The sequence below is a fragment of the Octodon degus genome, unplaced genomic scaffold (genome assembly GCF_000260255.1).
Source record: "Octodon degus isolate 3935 unplaced genomic scaffold, OctDeg1.0 scaffold00034, whole genome shotgun sequence".
Lineage (NCBI taxonomy): Eukaryota > Metazoa > Chordata > Mammalia > Rodentia > Octodontidae > Octodon > Octodon degus.
Genome location: NW_004524610.1, coordinates 14242793 through 14256600, shown reverse-complemented (window position 1 = coordinate 14256600; position 13808 = coordinate 14242793). Strand labels below are relative to the sequence as shown.

The 13808-nt window shown below is 41.6% G+C and overlaps 1 protein-coding gene across 5 annotated transcripts in view; it reads right to left on the bottom strand.

Annotated features, from left to right (window-relative positions):
• Akap7 (A-kinase anchoring protein 7) overlaps window positions 1-13808 on the bottom strand; it is a 144632-nt gene that overhangs the window by 20928 nt on the left and 109896 nt on the right. The window contains exons 1-2 of one of the 5 annotated variants that reach the window (XM_004630262.2): window positions 10383-10556; window positions 7929-7997 (exon numbers count right to left, since the gene is read on the bottom strand). The exons of 3 other annotated variants lie outside the window; for them this stretch is intronic. In XM_004630262.2, the coding sequence (XP_004630319.1) occupies window positions 7929-7997; window positions 10383-10431 (118 nt within the window). In that variant the 5' untranslated portion in view covers window positions 10432-10556. Of the gene's footprint in view, window positions 1-7928; window positions 7998-10382; window positions 10557-13808 lie in introns of those variants that run through there. One more of the 5 variants, XM_004630263.2, reaches the window with a different exon arrangement.

Here is a 13808-nt window from a genome sequence, read left to right as displayed (position 1 = left end):
TTATTTATTTATTGGGGGGCCAGCTCAGCCCACCAGGGGGTGGGGCTAGCTGGCATGTGGTGCTGGGGGATTGAACCGTGGTCCCTGTGCTTTGCTAAGCTTGTTCTAAGTAGGTGCTTTAGACCACTGAGCCAACTCACCAGCCCTTACCTATATACTTTTATGTTCTATAAAACACAAATGTGTAAGTCTAATTTTAGGTTATACACATATGGCACTGGGCCCACAAAGGCATCTCAGTGAATTTTTATCTTCAATTTACCCTATTAGAAAAAAAAATCACTTTAAAATAAATCTAAATTGGACATAAAACTTTCAATTATGGTTTGGATCAAAAATGTCTCATGTGTTCAGAGGTGGGGCCTAGGGGTAACCAGGTTGGGGTTAGCAACCTCATCAATGAGCTGATCCCAAGTAGACGAACGCATTACTAGGAAGTGGCCCCCAGGAAGTAGGCCGCCCAGAGGAGCTTTGCAAGATACCTTTTCTCTGGCTCCTTCTGCTTTTTGTTTCCTGTCACCTTGAGGTAACACCTTTTCTCCAACATGGCCTTTTATTACAATCTTTATGCCTTGCTCTTGAGCCAGCTGACCATGGACTGTACCCTCTGAAACTAGGAGCCAAAACGAACCTTTCTTTCTTTCAATTATATGAGTTAATACTTTCTCCCAGGGACAGAAAGATGACTAACATACTTTTATAAAAATTTTGCTTAGAAAAACAAACACAGTTTAGTTTATTGTTCTAGGATTCATTGATAATTAACCGAAGAAGTTCTCCTACTCTAAGTTCTATTACCAGTATTCCATGTGAAGCTTGGCTTGTACAACAATGTAACAGGGCAAGAGCCCACACCTCTACACTACAGCTTTCTAATTTAACATTCAAATTGCATTTTAAACCATTTTTTTTATCCTTAAGGTGCTAATTTAAAACAATCATTTAATAGTTATTCTAAATCAAGAACAATAAAAAGCATACTTTTTCTTTAAACAGTTTGGTCTTCTATTTAAGAAGTGGCTTACACTAGTTTGAAAATTCTGCCTTATGTATCCTCTTTAGACAACATCTGATGAATTATTAATGTGAAGTTTTACTTGGATAGCTTCAAGAGTCCATTGTTTGAAACAAAAATTATTTCAAACATCACTAGCGTATTACTGGGTCAATGAATCTTTACTATTTGAGTTCTCAGGGAACTAAAAGAAAATATGGTAAAGCTAACACCTACCATCCTAAAATCTGCCTCCTGTTGGCCATACAGAACAACTCTTCTCTCTTCCACATTAGAAAATCTGTAAGTAAAGACAGGGCATTCCTTCGCCTTCTCTCATCCTGGCCAAGCTTTCTTCTTGTGATGTGTTTTCCAGACTATTCTCCACCCCGGCTTCCTGAAGGACACATTTGGGTTGTCAGAGCTCTAGTAAGGTTTGACTGCTACCGATCTAGCCAGAGTCTTAGAGTAACAAATCACCTGCTGTCCAAGTTGCCAGGCATCACCAGCATCACTCAGAACACCGACTTTGCCACTAATTTTAGCTGAACATTTAAAATGCTTAGAAAGTGTGAATTTTATTTTAGTTTCCACAGAGTCACACATGAGACATCCAGCTGAAACTTAATGTCACTCACATGGCAAATGCCAACAACAACCATGCCACCACCAAGTGGGATTGAGGCTGGTTTCTGAGATGGCTAACTAAAAAGTGGGGCACCCTATTCCACACACTTCCTCCTCCGCTCCCCCAAAAGCATTCCCAGCTGCCGGGCTCCATTTCTCTTGGAAATGGGGACCCTTCCTTTCACTCCAAGCATCCTGTTTGTACATCACTATTTCTTGGTACTGTAACTTTTTCATACACATGTCTTATATATCTATAAATAGCCTTGGATACATTTTTAAATTTTAGAGGAATATGTAGAAAGAAATTATAAACTTCAAATATCTTTGATTTAGCTTGCAATCAAATTATTGCCACTAATTTAACCTGTGTCGCAGTTAGCTAGAATTTAAGCTCAAGCTATACTTCTTTCTCTTTTCATTATGTAATTCAGATTTCGTCGATGGCCATTTGCTAATGGCTAAGGACTCTCCTATGTAATGGAAAGATTTGTTTTCATAGTTCTGAGGTCTGTTAACTTATAACTTTGGTATTATAAATGCTTCACTTGCTAAAACATGTGCTGTAGAAACTGTTCATGTCAAGTTGTAAACCCCACCTGTGATAGCAGGCTGTGGTAACTGCAATCTTGGTGGTCATTAACTCATTCTCCCTGGACTTAATGACTTAGCTATAAAACTCTGCAAGTGTGTTAAGGGTGTGGCTTCATTTGTTAGGCAACTAAGGTCCTTTCCTTTGGCTTATTCTGTTTAGAGCATAACAAACCAAGGACTACAACACATTTTTCTTTAAGAAGTCAAGGAGAAGTTTAAATCTCAACAATAGAGACCATATGTTATTTGCCATTGTATCTTCCAGAATACCTGGTTCAGAGCCCTCCGAATGTGACAGGTGCCACTGTACTAACTGAAGTACATGGAATATGCTCTGCAGCAGTTCTCACACGGGGCTAAATTTCACTGCAAGCAAAGTAGAACGTGAAGATTCAAAAGAAATCCGACAGTTTTCACTTCTTCACTACATTTGGTAATATTTGCTCCAGGATATAAACTGGAGGTTGGCATATAATAAACTCAGCTGAATATTTTTTTCTGAACCAATTAGAATGCATTGATTGTGTAACTGGAGTCACTTTAGATATCAGAATATGATTTTTTTTTTGACTTATGCACATTGAGAGTCCACCAGAATAATACCCAAAGGCTCTGGTTGCAGATGAAAAAGCTTAGCCCAACCGCTTCAGGCAAAGCAAAGGGGAGGATTTACTACTTCATGTAGGAAAGAAATCTTAGACATGGCTCAACTCAGATGGCAAAACATTAGTAAACATTAGTAAGAGTATCTCTTCTCTCTCCTTCCCTAGGTCCTTCTGTCTGGTGTTGGCCTCATGACTTTCTATCAATTCCTAAGGAAGTCTGTAGGTGACTTCGCTTGGGCCCCATGTCTTTCCTAGCACAGGAAGCAAGGCACAATGACAGCTGAGACCCCAAAAAGAGGAGGCAAGAGTCCCCCAAAAGAATAGAAATGCTGGAAACCTACTTGGCAATTCAAGTCCGAAATGCTGAGTTCTTGATTCTCCTTCTGGATAAGATGGAAATAAAATCACAGTTCTGTCAAGCTAACTTCCAAGGTACCCCCGGTTGTACAATTAGCATGCTTTACATGTGGTACAGAAAAATGAGATTTAGTGAATCTATTTTATGCCAAGCAAGTGCCATTTTATAAATGTGAGTTTTTCATTATAGATACTTCTTAAGATGAGAGTAGAGAAATGTAGAGGAGTTAAATAGTAAACATTTGAACCAAAACTACAGAGGGAGTCTGACAGTCTCCAAAACCTCCTTTGCCATCACACACCACTGGGGTCTTTTAAGTTTCTTTACAATAACTTTCCAAAGTTTGTGGTGAAAAGCTCAAAGGATAACATGTTAAGCATGGCCAAAACTAAACACATTTGCAGGAAGTGTTTTATCACCTGTCCTCAAAGAATTTTACCAGCCTTAGCCTAAAGGGTCAGACTCCTCCACTAGACATTACTTTGGGCTAAGCTGTCACTACCACTACTGTACATCTGAAACAGCTCACAGCAGCCAATAGCTGCTGCACGAGGTAGGTGGGACAGTCTACAACCTTGGGGATATCCAGCATTTGATGGAAGAATCTAGGCAAACTCTAAGTGGTGTGAGAACAACAAAAGAAATATAGTTACCAAACAGCCTATGAATTAACAAGTGGATACCAGGGAGATGAAATAAGAGTAATAATTACTGGCATTTGCTCTTATGTTTCCATATTTAATTTTAGAAACAAACCTCCTGGGTATACATTATTTAATAAGGGGAAAATCTAATCTTTACTGACGCTCAATGTTTTCCGTTGCACGACATTCCTGCTGCCCCCACAGTATGGACCACAGAGACCTCATGCAAAAAGTCATCTTCAGTTACCCAGTGTTGCAGGCCGCTCTCTTCAGAAGGAGCCACGGACACCCAGCAGCCTGGGATCCGGGCCTCCTGCCAGCCTCCGGCCCCATAATGGCCCTAGCGGACTTTGTACGGAGAAAGTTCCCTACACTTCTGGCTTCCAGAAACTTCTGCTCTGAAATGGGAAGCTGGAAAACATATTTTCTAACAATTACATTTCATAGCCAGTTTTGAAAATAATCCCTCCATACTACCTGACACACAGAAAATAGCCAGTAAATTAAGAAACCGAGGAGGGGGAAAGAGAGGGAAAGAGAAACATTCTATCTACATTACTCATTCTTTTATTCCTTAGACTTGTAGCTGTTAAGGGCAAATAAAAACGAAATAAACTTTCAAAATCATAATACTTCAACACCAGTTCATCACCATAGTTCTGCCCTGTCAGAGGCTGATTCAAATCTGACAGGAAGCATGCTTCACTGACAGGAATTCAGCACGTGCCTCCTTCAGGTAAGATACTGTTAGGGTCTGGTGCGACCAACAGAGCTATCATGTGTGTCCCGAAAGTGAGGTGCTGGAAACACCTATGATAACACAGCAGGTGGACAGAGGAAAGAATCATGAGACTGGTGTGTCTTATGTGCAGAAGAGAAGAGCAAAAGTATAAAGCAACAAGATTTCTAAGAAGCCTTCTAGAGAACTGGAAAATCTAAATGCAATTTCCCTGAGCATAACTGAAAAATTGTTACTAGGTAATTATGATTCAAAAATATCTAGGTATTCCCCCAAAGCTTCATGTGTCATAGGTAGAACTTTCGGGAGGTGACTGGTTCATAGATGTGTGACACTGTGTGAGTCTTCTGAGTACACTAGCATAATTATGGGTGTAGAGGAAGGATTTACTGAAAAGAGAAGACTCAGCTCAGTGTGGGTGGCACCAACCAATAGGCTTGCTGTCTGGATGAATAAAAAGGGAAAGAAGGAAGGCTTGCTGCCTCCTGCCTGCCCTGCCACAGTCTATTTCTCCTCTGATATGCTGCCCTGCCTTGGAGCAACCAACTGTGGCCTGAAACCTTGACAAAGACTATGACCCAAAATAAAGCTTTCCTTTTTCCACTTGTAGGTATTGGGTATGTTGTACCAACAACAAGAAAGTAACTTAGATATACATATAACACCATTAAATTCCAAACCACCAGATGTTATCTTAAGATTTGACTCATATTTACAAAATGAATACTATAACTGATTCTGGAAAGACATCTCACTCACAAAGACTTAATTGAAACATTTGTATGTATGAAAATGTGTCTTGTTTAAAAAAATGATCCTCCCAGAGGAACTGAAAGCATCATATCATAGTGATATATGCATACCTATGTTTATAGCAGTACAATTTGTAATAGCCAGAACTTGGAAACAACCAAAATGCCCGTCACATGTGGAATGCTTAAAAAAGATGTGGCACTTTTATATAATGGAGTACTACTCTGCTATAAAGAATGATAAACTTGAAGCCTTCATATTTAAGTGGATGCCTCTTGAAGATATACTTATTAGTGAAATAAACCAGACCCACATCTGTAAATATCGTATTGTCTCCCTAATATAAGAACTTACAATTCCATATATGACTAGGTTTCTAAATTTCTCTGTAAAAATATGTAAATGCTTATTTCTACTTTTATATAATTATTTTTCCTTCATATTCTGTAAGGACTTAAAGTTCAACGTATCAATATCTGATGGAAAATATCTGTTCCATGATATGCCAAAATGTTTGATATTTCTACAGATAGGATAAACCGAACTGCATATATTGCAGGTTAATAATTAGCTTCTCTTCTGGAGGGTTAACAACCTAAGTTAGCAGATCAAAATTTGGAGAAAAGTAAGGGCTGCATGATTAGCCAACATTTTGGCCCTAAACTTTCAAGGTCAGTGAAGACTCGGGACATAGGAGAACCTGTACTATAACAACATGTAACTCAGTTGTGCTCCAAATTTTCTGATCAAGAAGATTATGGAGCCACAGAGAAATGTGTTTGAGGATCTAAAGTGAGCCTAGGGAGAGTCACATGGAGAGAAAAAACATTTTCTCAAGCTTTCACAGAGAGCAAACTGGTCAAGCAATGGCCGTGACTCATCCTCATGTCAGACACTGACAAAAGGATGTACAAAAGGTGGCACAGGGCTCCAGGATAAATCCTGAGTACTTGGCTGACCTTATCAGATATAAAAGTTACATTTCTGGGTATATAGGTCTTGCTATATCTTGGTCTTAACCATCTAGTAGAAAAGTATAAAAATGAGGTATATAAAGTAAATCCATATTAATACGATGAGCTGTAAAAGGCTCAAGTCAATAACTTCTGAGGATAACCCACTAATATTATAGACTGCTAGAAAGTGTTAGATTGTTTAGTTGAATTCAAACACTTATAGTATTTAGATGCCAATAGAATATTCACCTCTGACAGGACAAAATAAATAAATAAATAAATAAATATTTTTTAAAAAAAAAGATACAAGGGAAAGATCATTTTGCATTTATATATACAAAATAGGATAAATTTACAGCTACTTTTGCTTAACTCAATGAGAAGAAAGAGGTGTACTAACAGTGTTTGGACAGAATATCCTGTGTGCTTCTTGTACCATGGATAACCACTAAGAAGATAACAATGTACAGTGTATTGACTATCAAAACTGTCCTGTTTATCAGCTGTGAAACTGTCTCATTTATATTTATTTCTCAATAAAAAAATAAAAAAAACAAAGAACTCTTGACAAATCTCAAAATTTCTGACTTTGAAAAATAAATAAATAAACAAATAATCCTCATATTTTGTTTTCAGAATCATAGAACACCAGAGAGAGGAGCTAATGGAGCCAGGTGTCTCACTTGGAGATGACCCCTTCCCCCTTAGACCCGAGGAGTGAGTGGTTTCCCTGTGCCATGCTTGGATATGTGCAGGGACCAGGGATCGAACACCTCAGGAGGCAGTTCCATTCATCTTTGCACATTCACTTACTTTTTCCTATATAAAAGCTTAGCACTTCAAAATGGAAATATATGCAATAAGAAAAGAGAAAGAAAACTACTTTCTAAGTAGGTGTAGAGGTGTCTATTTCGCTCCTAAGTTTTCATTTGAGATTTATTTGGTGAAATACATAAAGTGCAGACGCCACTGGGCAATGACTCTGTTCACAGATGCTGCCTTCAGGTAACCTGCTAGGAGAAATTATGGTAATCGAAGGGAAAAAATCCTATCAAAGACTTCAGCACTAACTTCACTGGAGGGTGGAAGTAATAACTCAGTGGTGACCTTCTTCGCTACCATGTATAATGCACTGGGTAATTTCCAGCACTACCAAGAAAAAAAAAAAAAAGGAAAAAAATACATGGCAGAACAGCTATATATTTGTTACTCCTACAATATCTAGTTATTTTTAATGTCAAGAATGTTCCTACATGCAAATAGAGTCTGCTCTTCCAAGAAGCATTCATTTATTTTCAGCATATTCTATTTTGTATTGTTATTTTTAAAAAAGAACATAGTTTCAACTGCTTGGATTTGACCAGAAAGGGCCTCTGTTTTGTGCTCCATCTGCTGACACTTGAACCCTGCAGAGCTCTACTGCACGCCATGATTCACCCCACTATCAAGATTTCCAGGGAAACATTCAATTAATTTTTCATATGAACTCGGGACTCTGAACACTTGGATGATTAAAATATTAGTTATCAGTAGATTAAAACAGCACCATTGATAAATCAGTTAAATTAGAGTTCTTTCTACCTACTACCACCACCACCATCACCAAAGGCCAAAGGGGTAGACAGAGCGGGACAGGTGTGGGGTCACCTGACTCTTACCACTCGGCCACGTGGGTGCCTCCTTGCTGTATCTCTGTAGGACCGCAGAGGACGAGCTTTCCAACTCACCTGTGTTTTGAGAAGGATACCCACAAATTTAAACTGTCACTGGAAGCCTCCTGAATTCTCAGTAAGCTGAGCTCCCCTCTAGGGGAGCACCCCAGAGCCACCGCCTCTGAGAGGAGAATTACAAGAAAGCAGGTCCCCAGGTTGTCCTGTTCTGTGCTCCTAACCAGGTCTCACAAAGCACATGACTCAGAGCAGGCCAATGAGCGGACCAGTTAGAGGGCACACAGAGATATCCAGGACCCAGAAGTTACTATGCAAAACCAGCAACAAGCTCAGAACAATGCCAGCCTCCCCCAAATGTCCTGTGGGTTCTTTTAGACATCACCCACACAATGTACAGATCGGATGCCCTGAGTTAGTGCTAATTACTATGCTTCCTGAGACCTGCTGAGCAAGAAATTCTCTGTCACTTTCTAAAATACCCCTAGTTAAGTACTGCTAGACATGTACGACCACCAGGACAGCAGTGCCTGGCACAGGACCTTCTCTTCCATCACCTGGTAGCGAGCAATGAAACAACATCAGGAGGCAGTTCCAAAATAGGTGTACAAGTGTGCAAGGGGTGTGTGAATGTAGTGCACAGATCAGGAGGGGGAAATAAAACACTGAAATACCAACAGAATCAAAGGCAGAAGGCAGAATGATGAGGAAACACTGTGGAAGCCGGGAGCACAGAGAGGGCGGGGGAGGGGCACAAAGCACCCGTGTATCCTCAGCACTTTCGCGCTAGAACTTCCCTTCAGACACCACGCCCTGCCTTCCTTCATCTTCTTTCTGAGAGTTTGGGATTAGATTGATGAGAACTTCTCATCCATCAATACATTAATCAGCATCAGGAAGCACTCAATATGAAACACAAGACTTGGCTTTCAAACAGACCCAGGTAAGAAGGAGAGAAAAGAGCAATTCTTCATTGCATTGCCATTGGACTTCCTCAGAGCTAAGCAAATTGCTGGCAGACAGAAGACATGGAACAGAAGGAAAGCAGGCGCTCTCAGCAGAAGAACAGGAAGTAAAGAGGGTAAGGAAAGAGCTCAATATCCTTGCATCTGTCCACGCTAAGCATTCTTACATAGGTCTGTCCTCCAAACATGAAATCAATCAATCCACCAAAGTCTCCAGAACCTACAAAGAAATCACTCTTACAATCATCTGGAAAGTTCTGGGTTGCCAAACAGATGCCAACGCCTGTTGTTAGAAAGTGAGCAATGTAATTATGAGGTCATCCCGGGTTGTGAGACCAGAACTGTCACACACTATACAGTGTCATTCTCACAAATGAAATCAAAGCACTCTGTTGGCTCTTGCTCACTATCAAACATTCCAAGTCTCCCAATGCCAATTCCAAAGCATTCCCAAAAGACTGGTTGTAAAAACTGACTTAGTTCTCAAATGAGTAGGCATAGAATATGCATTAATTTCAAATAAAATAAAATAACCTATCCCTGGCCAGTTTCCTAAGGAAGAAGCAGCAGGAAATACAAACCAGATGTGGGTCTGTATCTGAAGTAGCTACCAAGAAATTCTGCGGATCTATTTAAATTAGCATTAAGCACGGGCATGACAGATCTATAGCTGCAGATTTAGCAAGTGTGCTGGAAACATTTTTTTTTCCGTATTTTAGGGAAGGGTGGAAACATTTTTTAAAGGAAGTAAAAATGCTGTATTTTGGGGGGAACTACTACAAGGCAAATGCTTTTCAGCACTCTAATTAAAATGACAGTAGCCCATTTAGCAAAGCTGAAATGTAAGTGAAAATAGGGTAAGACAATAATAAAAAATTTTTTTTCAATACAATAACACCACTTTTAAGTTCTGTGTTCTGAGCAATAAGCAGATATTGAAGCTGCCTGACACTGAATTTGAAATACTCGATGAGATCTCTGCCCATTTGGGGTGATCTTACAGTTCCACCTGAATCCCTTCCGTGAAGAACAAAGCAGAGGACACACGAAAATCTCTGCAAATGTATAATATCCGTCATTTTGAAACCAGCTTTACCTCCCCACACGTTGTGATTGAGAACTGCTTTGAAAATATGCCAGTTCCAGAGAACAAATGCGAAGTGCGGCTGTCCACTGTGTCAAATTGAAGGCAGTGATTTAAGGAAACTCAAAACTAAACTCTGACTTTAGCTCATGTGAAGAAAATGGGCTGCAGGAATATCAGCAAAATAAAAATGAGTTTTTAGCATTTTGCCTGCGGGCTGAGTTACTGCAGTTTGAGAGTTAATTCATAACTAAAGCCCTGCCATTAGAAATGCACATTTAAAAATCAGAGCTGATTATTCTGCAGTCTTTCCCATAAGAAAATCCCAAACTACCCCAGAAGACAAGCACACGCAACAGTCGAGCCCCCGGCACCCACAGCCCAAACCGCACTTACAGATTTTTCCCTCCTCTCTCGAGAAGGGGAAGCAGCACAGCTGGCCCATGGCCCCGGCGCTCCTCCCGGGCTTCCTCTCCCGAGCAGCACTGCAGCCGCCCGCCCGCCCGCGCCCTGCGCGCACCCTGCCCGATCCAAATCCACAGCGCGGCGCGGGGGCGGCGCAGAGCCGAGCCAGAGCTCGCCGGCTGCGCGGCGGAGGGAGTGCGGGGCAGGCTCCTCCTCCTCCGGGCTCCGCGACCGCTGCTCCGGGCTGGCACTGGGGAGACGTGGCCCTGAGCTGCCGGATTCGCAGGCAGCTGGGAGGCAGCCCTGGAGCGGCGCCACGTGCTCCGCGGGCTCCCTCCACGCGCCCTGGGAAGGCGGCAGAAAGCCCGCAAGGAGTCCTCTTTCCCACCACAAAGGCAATAATTGCACGTGGAAATTCCCACCAGACGGAAATGTTTTCTGTCTGCTTTTTTTTTCAGCCCAGATTTCTGTATGTCTTGTGCGTGCATGAGGAAGCCGACAGCAGCGGAAACACTCCCTGCATTAAGTGCCATTAACTACCTAAGAAACTGCAAACAATAGCCCCGAGCCAGCCCACCCTAAGGGTGCTGTCCACTGTCACAGCGCTTTAAAGAGAGCAGAAAGGAACGACTGCTTTGTGAAACACTGCCTTTTCCCCGCACTAATGCATTAATCAATACTTGGCGTTTTGAAATTGCAGCACCAATGCACCAGTTGCCTAGATATTCCCCAAATCTAGGTGTCTCAATGAGAAGACGCTCAGGCACCGTTTTGAACAAAGCCACGGTGATTGAACAAATTCAGAAGCAACAGAACTAATTTCGAAACACTGCGTGATGTGAGATCGTGAATTGTGTGTAATTGTTTAAAACCCGTTTTCTCCCGTACAGAGCAGCCTCACTTTATGAGCCTGAAGGAGTGAAGAGTGGAAAGGGTAGGTGTGAGGAATTCCACACAAATTTGTCCTCCATTCGTGTGTCCTCACTAGGTGCACATATCTCTCACTAGCAGCTAGAGGAGAGGTAGGGGATGAGGATAGGGCTTCAGGCTGAACATGGATCTGCCTCTGCACCTGCTCAAAGAGAGCAGTTTGGAAAAATAAAACCATCAAATTTACAAATTCTAGATGCCGCATTAAAAAAAAAAAAAAAAAAAAAAGCTGGGCATGGTGGCACAGGCCCATAACAACACGCCTAGAGGCTGAGGCAGGAGATAGCAAGTTTGAGCTCCAGCCTGGGCAACCTGAGGACTTAGCAAGGCCCTGTCTCAAAAACTAGGGCTGGCAAGGTAGCTCAGTGGTAGAGCCCTTGCCTAGTACGCACAGAGCCCAAGTTCAATCCTAAGCCCTGCAAAAAAAAGAAGAAGAAAAGAACCAGGATGGGGTGTAGTATTTGAGGATATAGCGCAGTGTGGAGGCCAAGGTTGAATCCTTAGCACCTCGTCACACGTGCACACACACGTGCACTCACAACATGCATGCACTCATGCACACACAGAAGCATAACATACACTTTCAACTGCATTTTTTCCCAGAAAGATAGAATGTTGATAATTACAGCTGGATAAACATGTCAAACAGCATTTTAGAGTGTATCAAGTAATGTATTTCTATGGATTATGGATACATTAACATACACTTTAATTTCCTACATTTAGAAACACTGTGCAGATTTTATACTAAAAAGCAAGTATCTGATTCAATGTAATGGCAGACCCAGCCACATGATTAAAGGCAGGATTTGAAATATGACATTTCCTTAAATGGCTTTTCCTTTTTCACTATTTAAATAAATGTAAAGATTATTTTGTTTTGCTTTAAAGGAAGCATTCCACTCATTATATAATGAATAACGCATTAGAACTTACTTAGTTTTTATTCCTTAGAGTCACCAGGGATTGAGCCCAGGACCTTAGCTCTGAACTATACCTGCAGCCCACTCCCCCCACCCTTTTTTTTTTTTTTTTTTTAGACAGGGCCTTGCTAAGTTGCCCAAGTGGGACTCAAATATGCTATTCTCCTGCCTCAGCTTCCCAGAGCGCTGTGACAGCAGGAGCGCTCCACCACACCCGGCGAGCACTGCGTTTTTAATTCAAATTCCATTATCAAAACCAGTTTTGTTTCTTCACAGCTTATCAGCCTGCAAATTAATAGCTATTTTAAACTCTTCCCTTATTCCCTCTCCGATTCATCATTACACGAGTGAATGAATATAGGTATACATTTTCAAATATAAAATAAGATTTTTATATAAATGTAAAATAGCCTTTAAAAGCCATAATGTAAGCCTCATTAATATTAGGACTAGAAAGAAAATAAATGGCCTATGGTTCCAGGAAAGGTAAAGTCAGGGTCTGGTATACGCTCGGAACATGGGGGAAGTGCTAAAGAATGGGGTCCTGTACTGTGACATGGCCACTGACCAGCTGGGGACACTGGACAAGCTTTCCATCCTCTTCCACCCTATTTCCTTTTGTACCCACTCAAAATAAGGAAGTTGGAATATTAAGATCCTCTTCAGTCGAATATTACACAATTCTCTAGTCAAAACAATGATGGAAATAACACTCCAACAACCATGTATAGCTGTCCCCAAAATTACTGTGTTATGAGAAGCATTAGTGGTGAAGCGCCTTCAACAAGGAAAATGCATGATCCCAATCTAAAGCATTTATCATCGGAAAACCACGAGCTTGGATCCCAAGACTAATGAAGCACTCATAGGTATAAAAAAGCAGCCTCAGGGCCGGTGAGGTAGCTCAGTGGACTAAAGCACCTGCTTGGGCAAGCTTAGGCAAGCACAGGGACCACGGTTCAATCCCCAGAATGACATACTGTACCAGCCAGCCCCACACCCAGGACAGGCTGAGCCAGCCAGAGTCCGGGCGTGGTGGTGCGCACCTGCGACCTGAGTGCTTGAGAGCCTGAAAGCAGGAGGATCACCACAAGTCTGAGCTGCGTAGTGAGACCCTGTAACAGTCAAATACATTAAAAAACAAACAACAAAAAAAAGAGAGCAGCTTCTTCCTGATAGTTTAGAGATCTTCATCATGATGTTGGTCCTTGTTCCATTGTGGCAAAGTGCATAGTATTTGGGGAAGGGGAAGAGGAGGAAAGATCCTCTGGCGACTGTACTGATGCACAGCTCTGTCTGTTTACCACGAGGCAGCAACTGCGCCCCTCCGCTGTCAGTTTCCAGCCCTACTTGCTGATCTGCATTAATATTTATTCGCACCAATCCTGCCTCGGCCTCCTGAGTGCTGGAACACACACACACGGTACCATGCCGGGCTACTACCCTTATTTTACAGAGGTAAAAATTAAAGCTCAGAAAAGTAACTTGGGCTGGAGATAGAGCTCAGTGGCACGGCACTTGCCTGGCAAGTGCAAGGTCCTGAGTTCAGTTCCCATTACAAAAA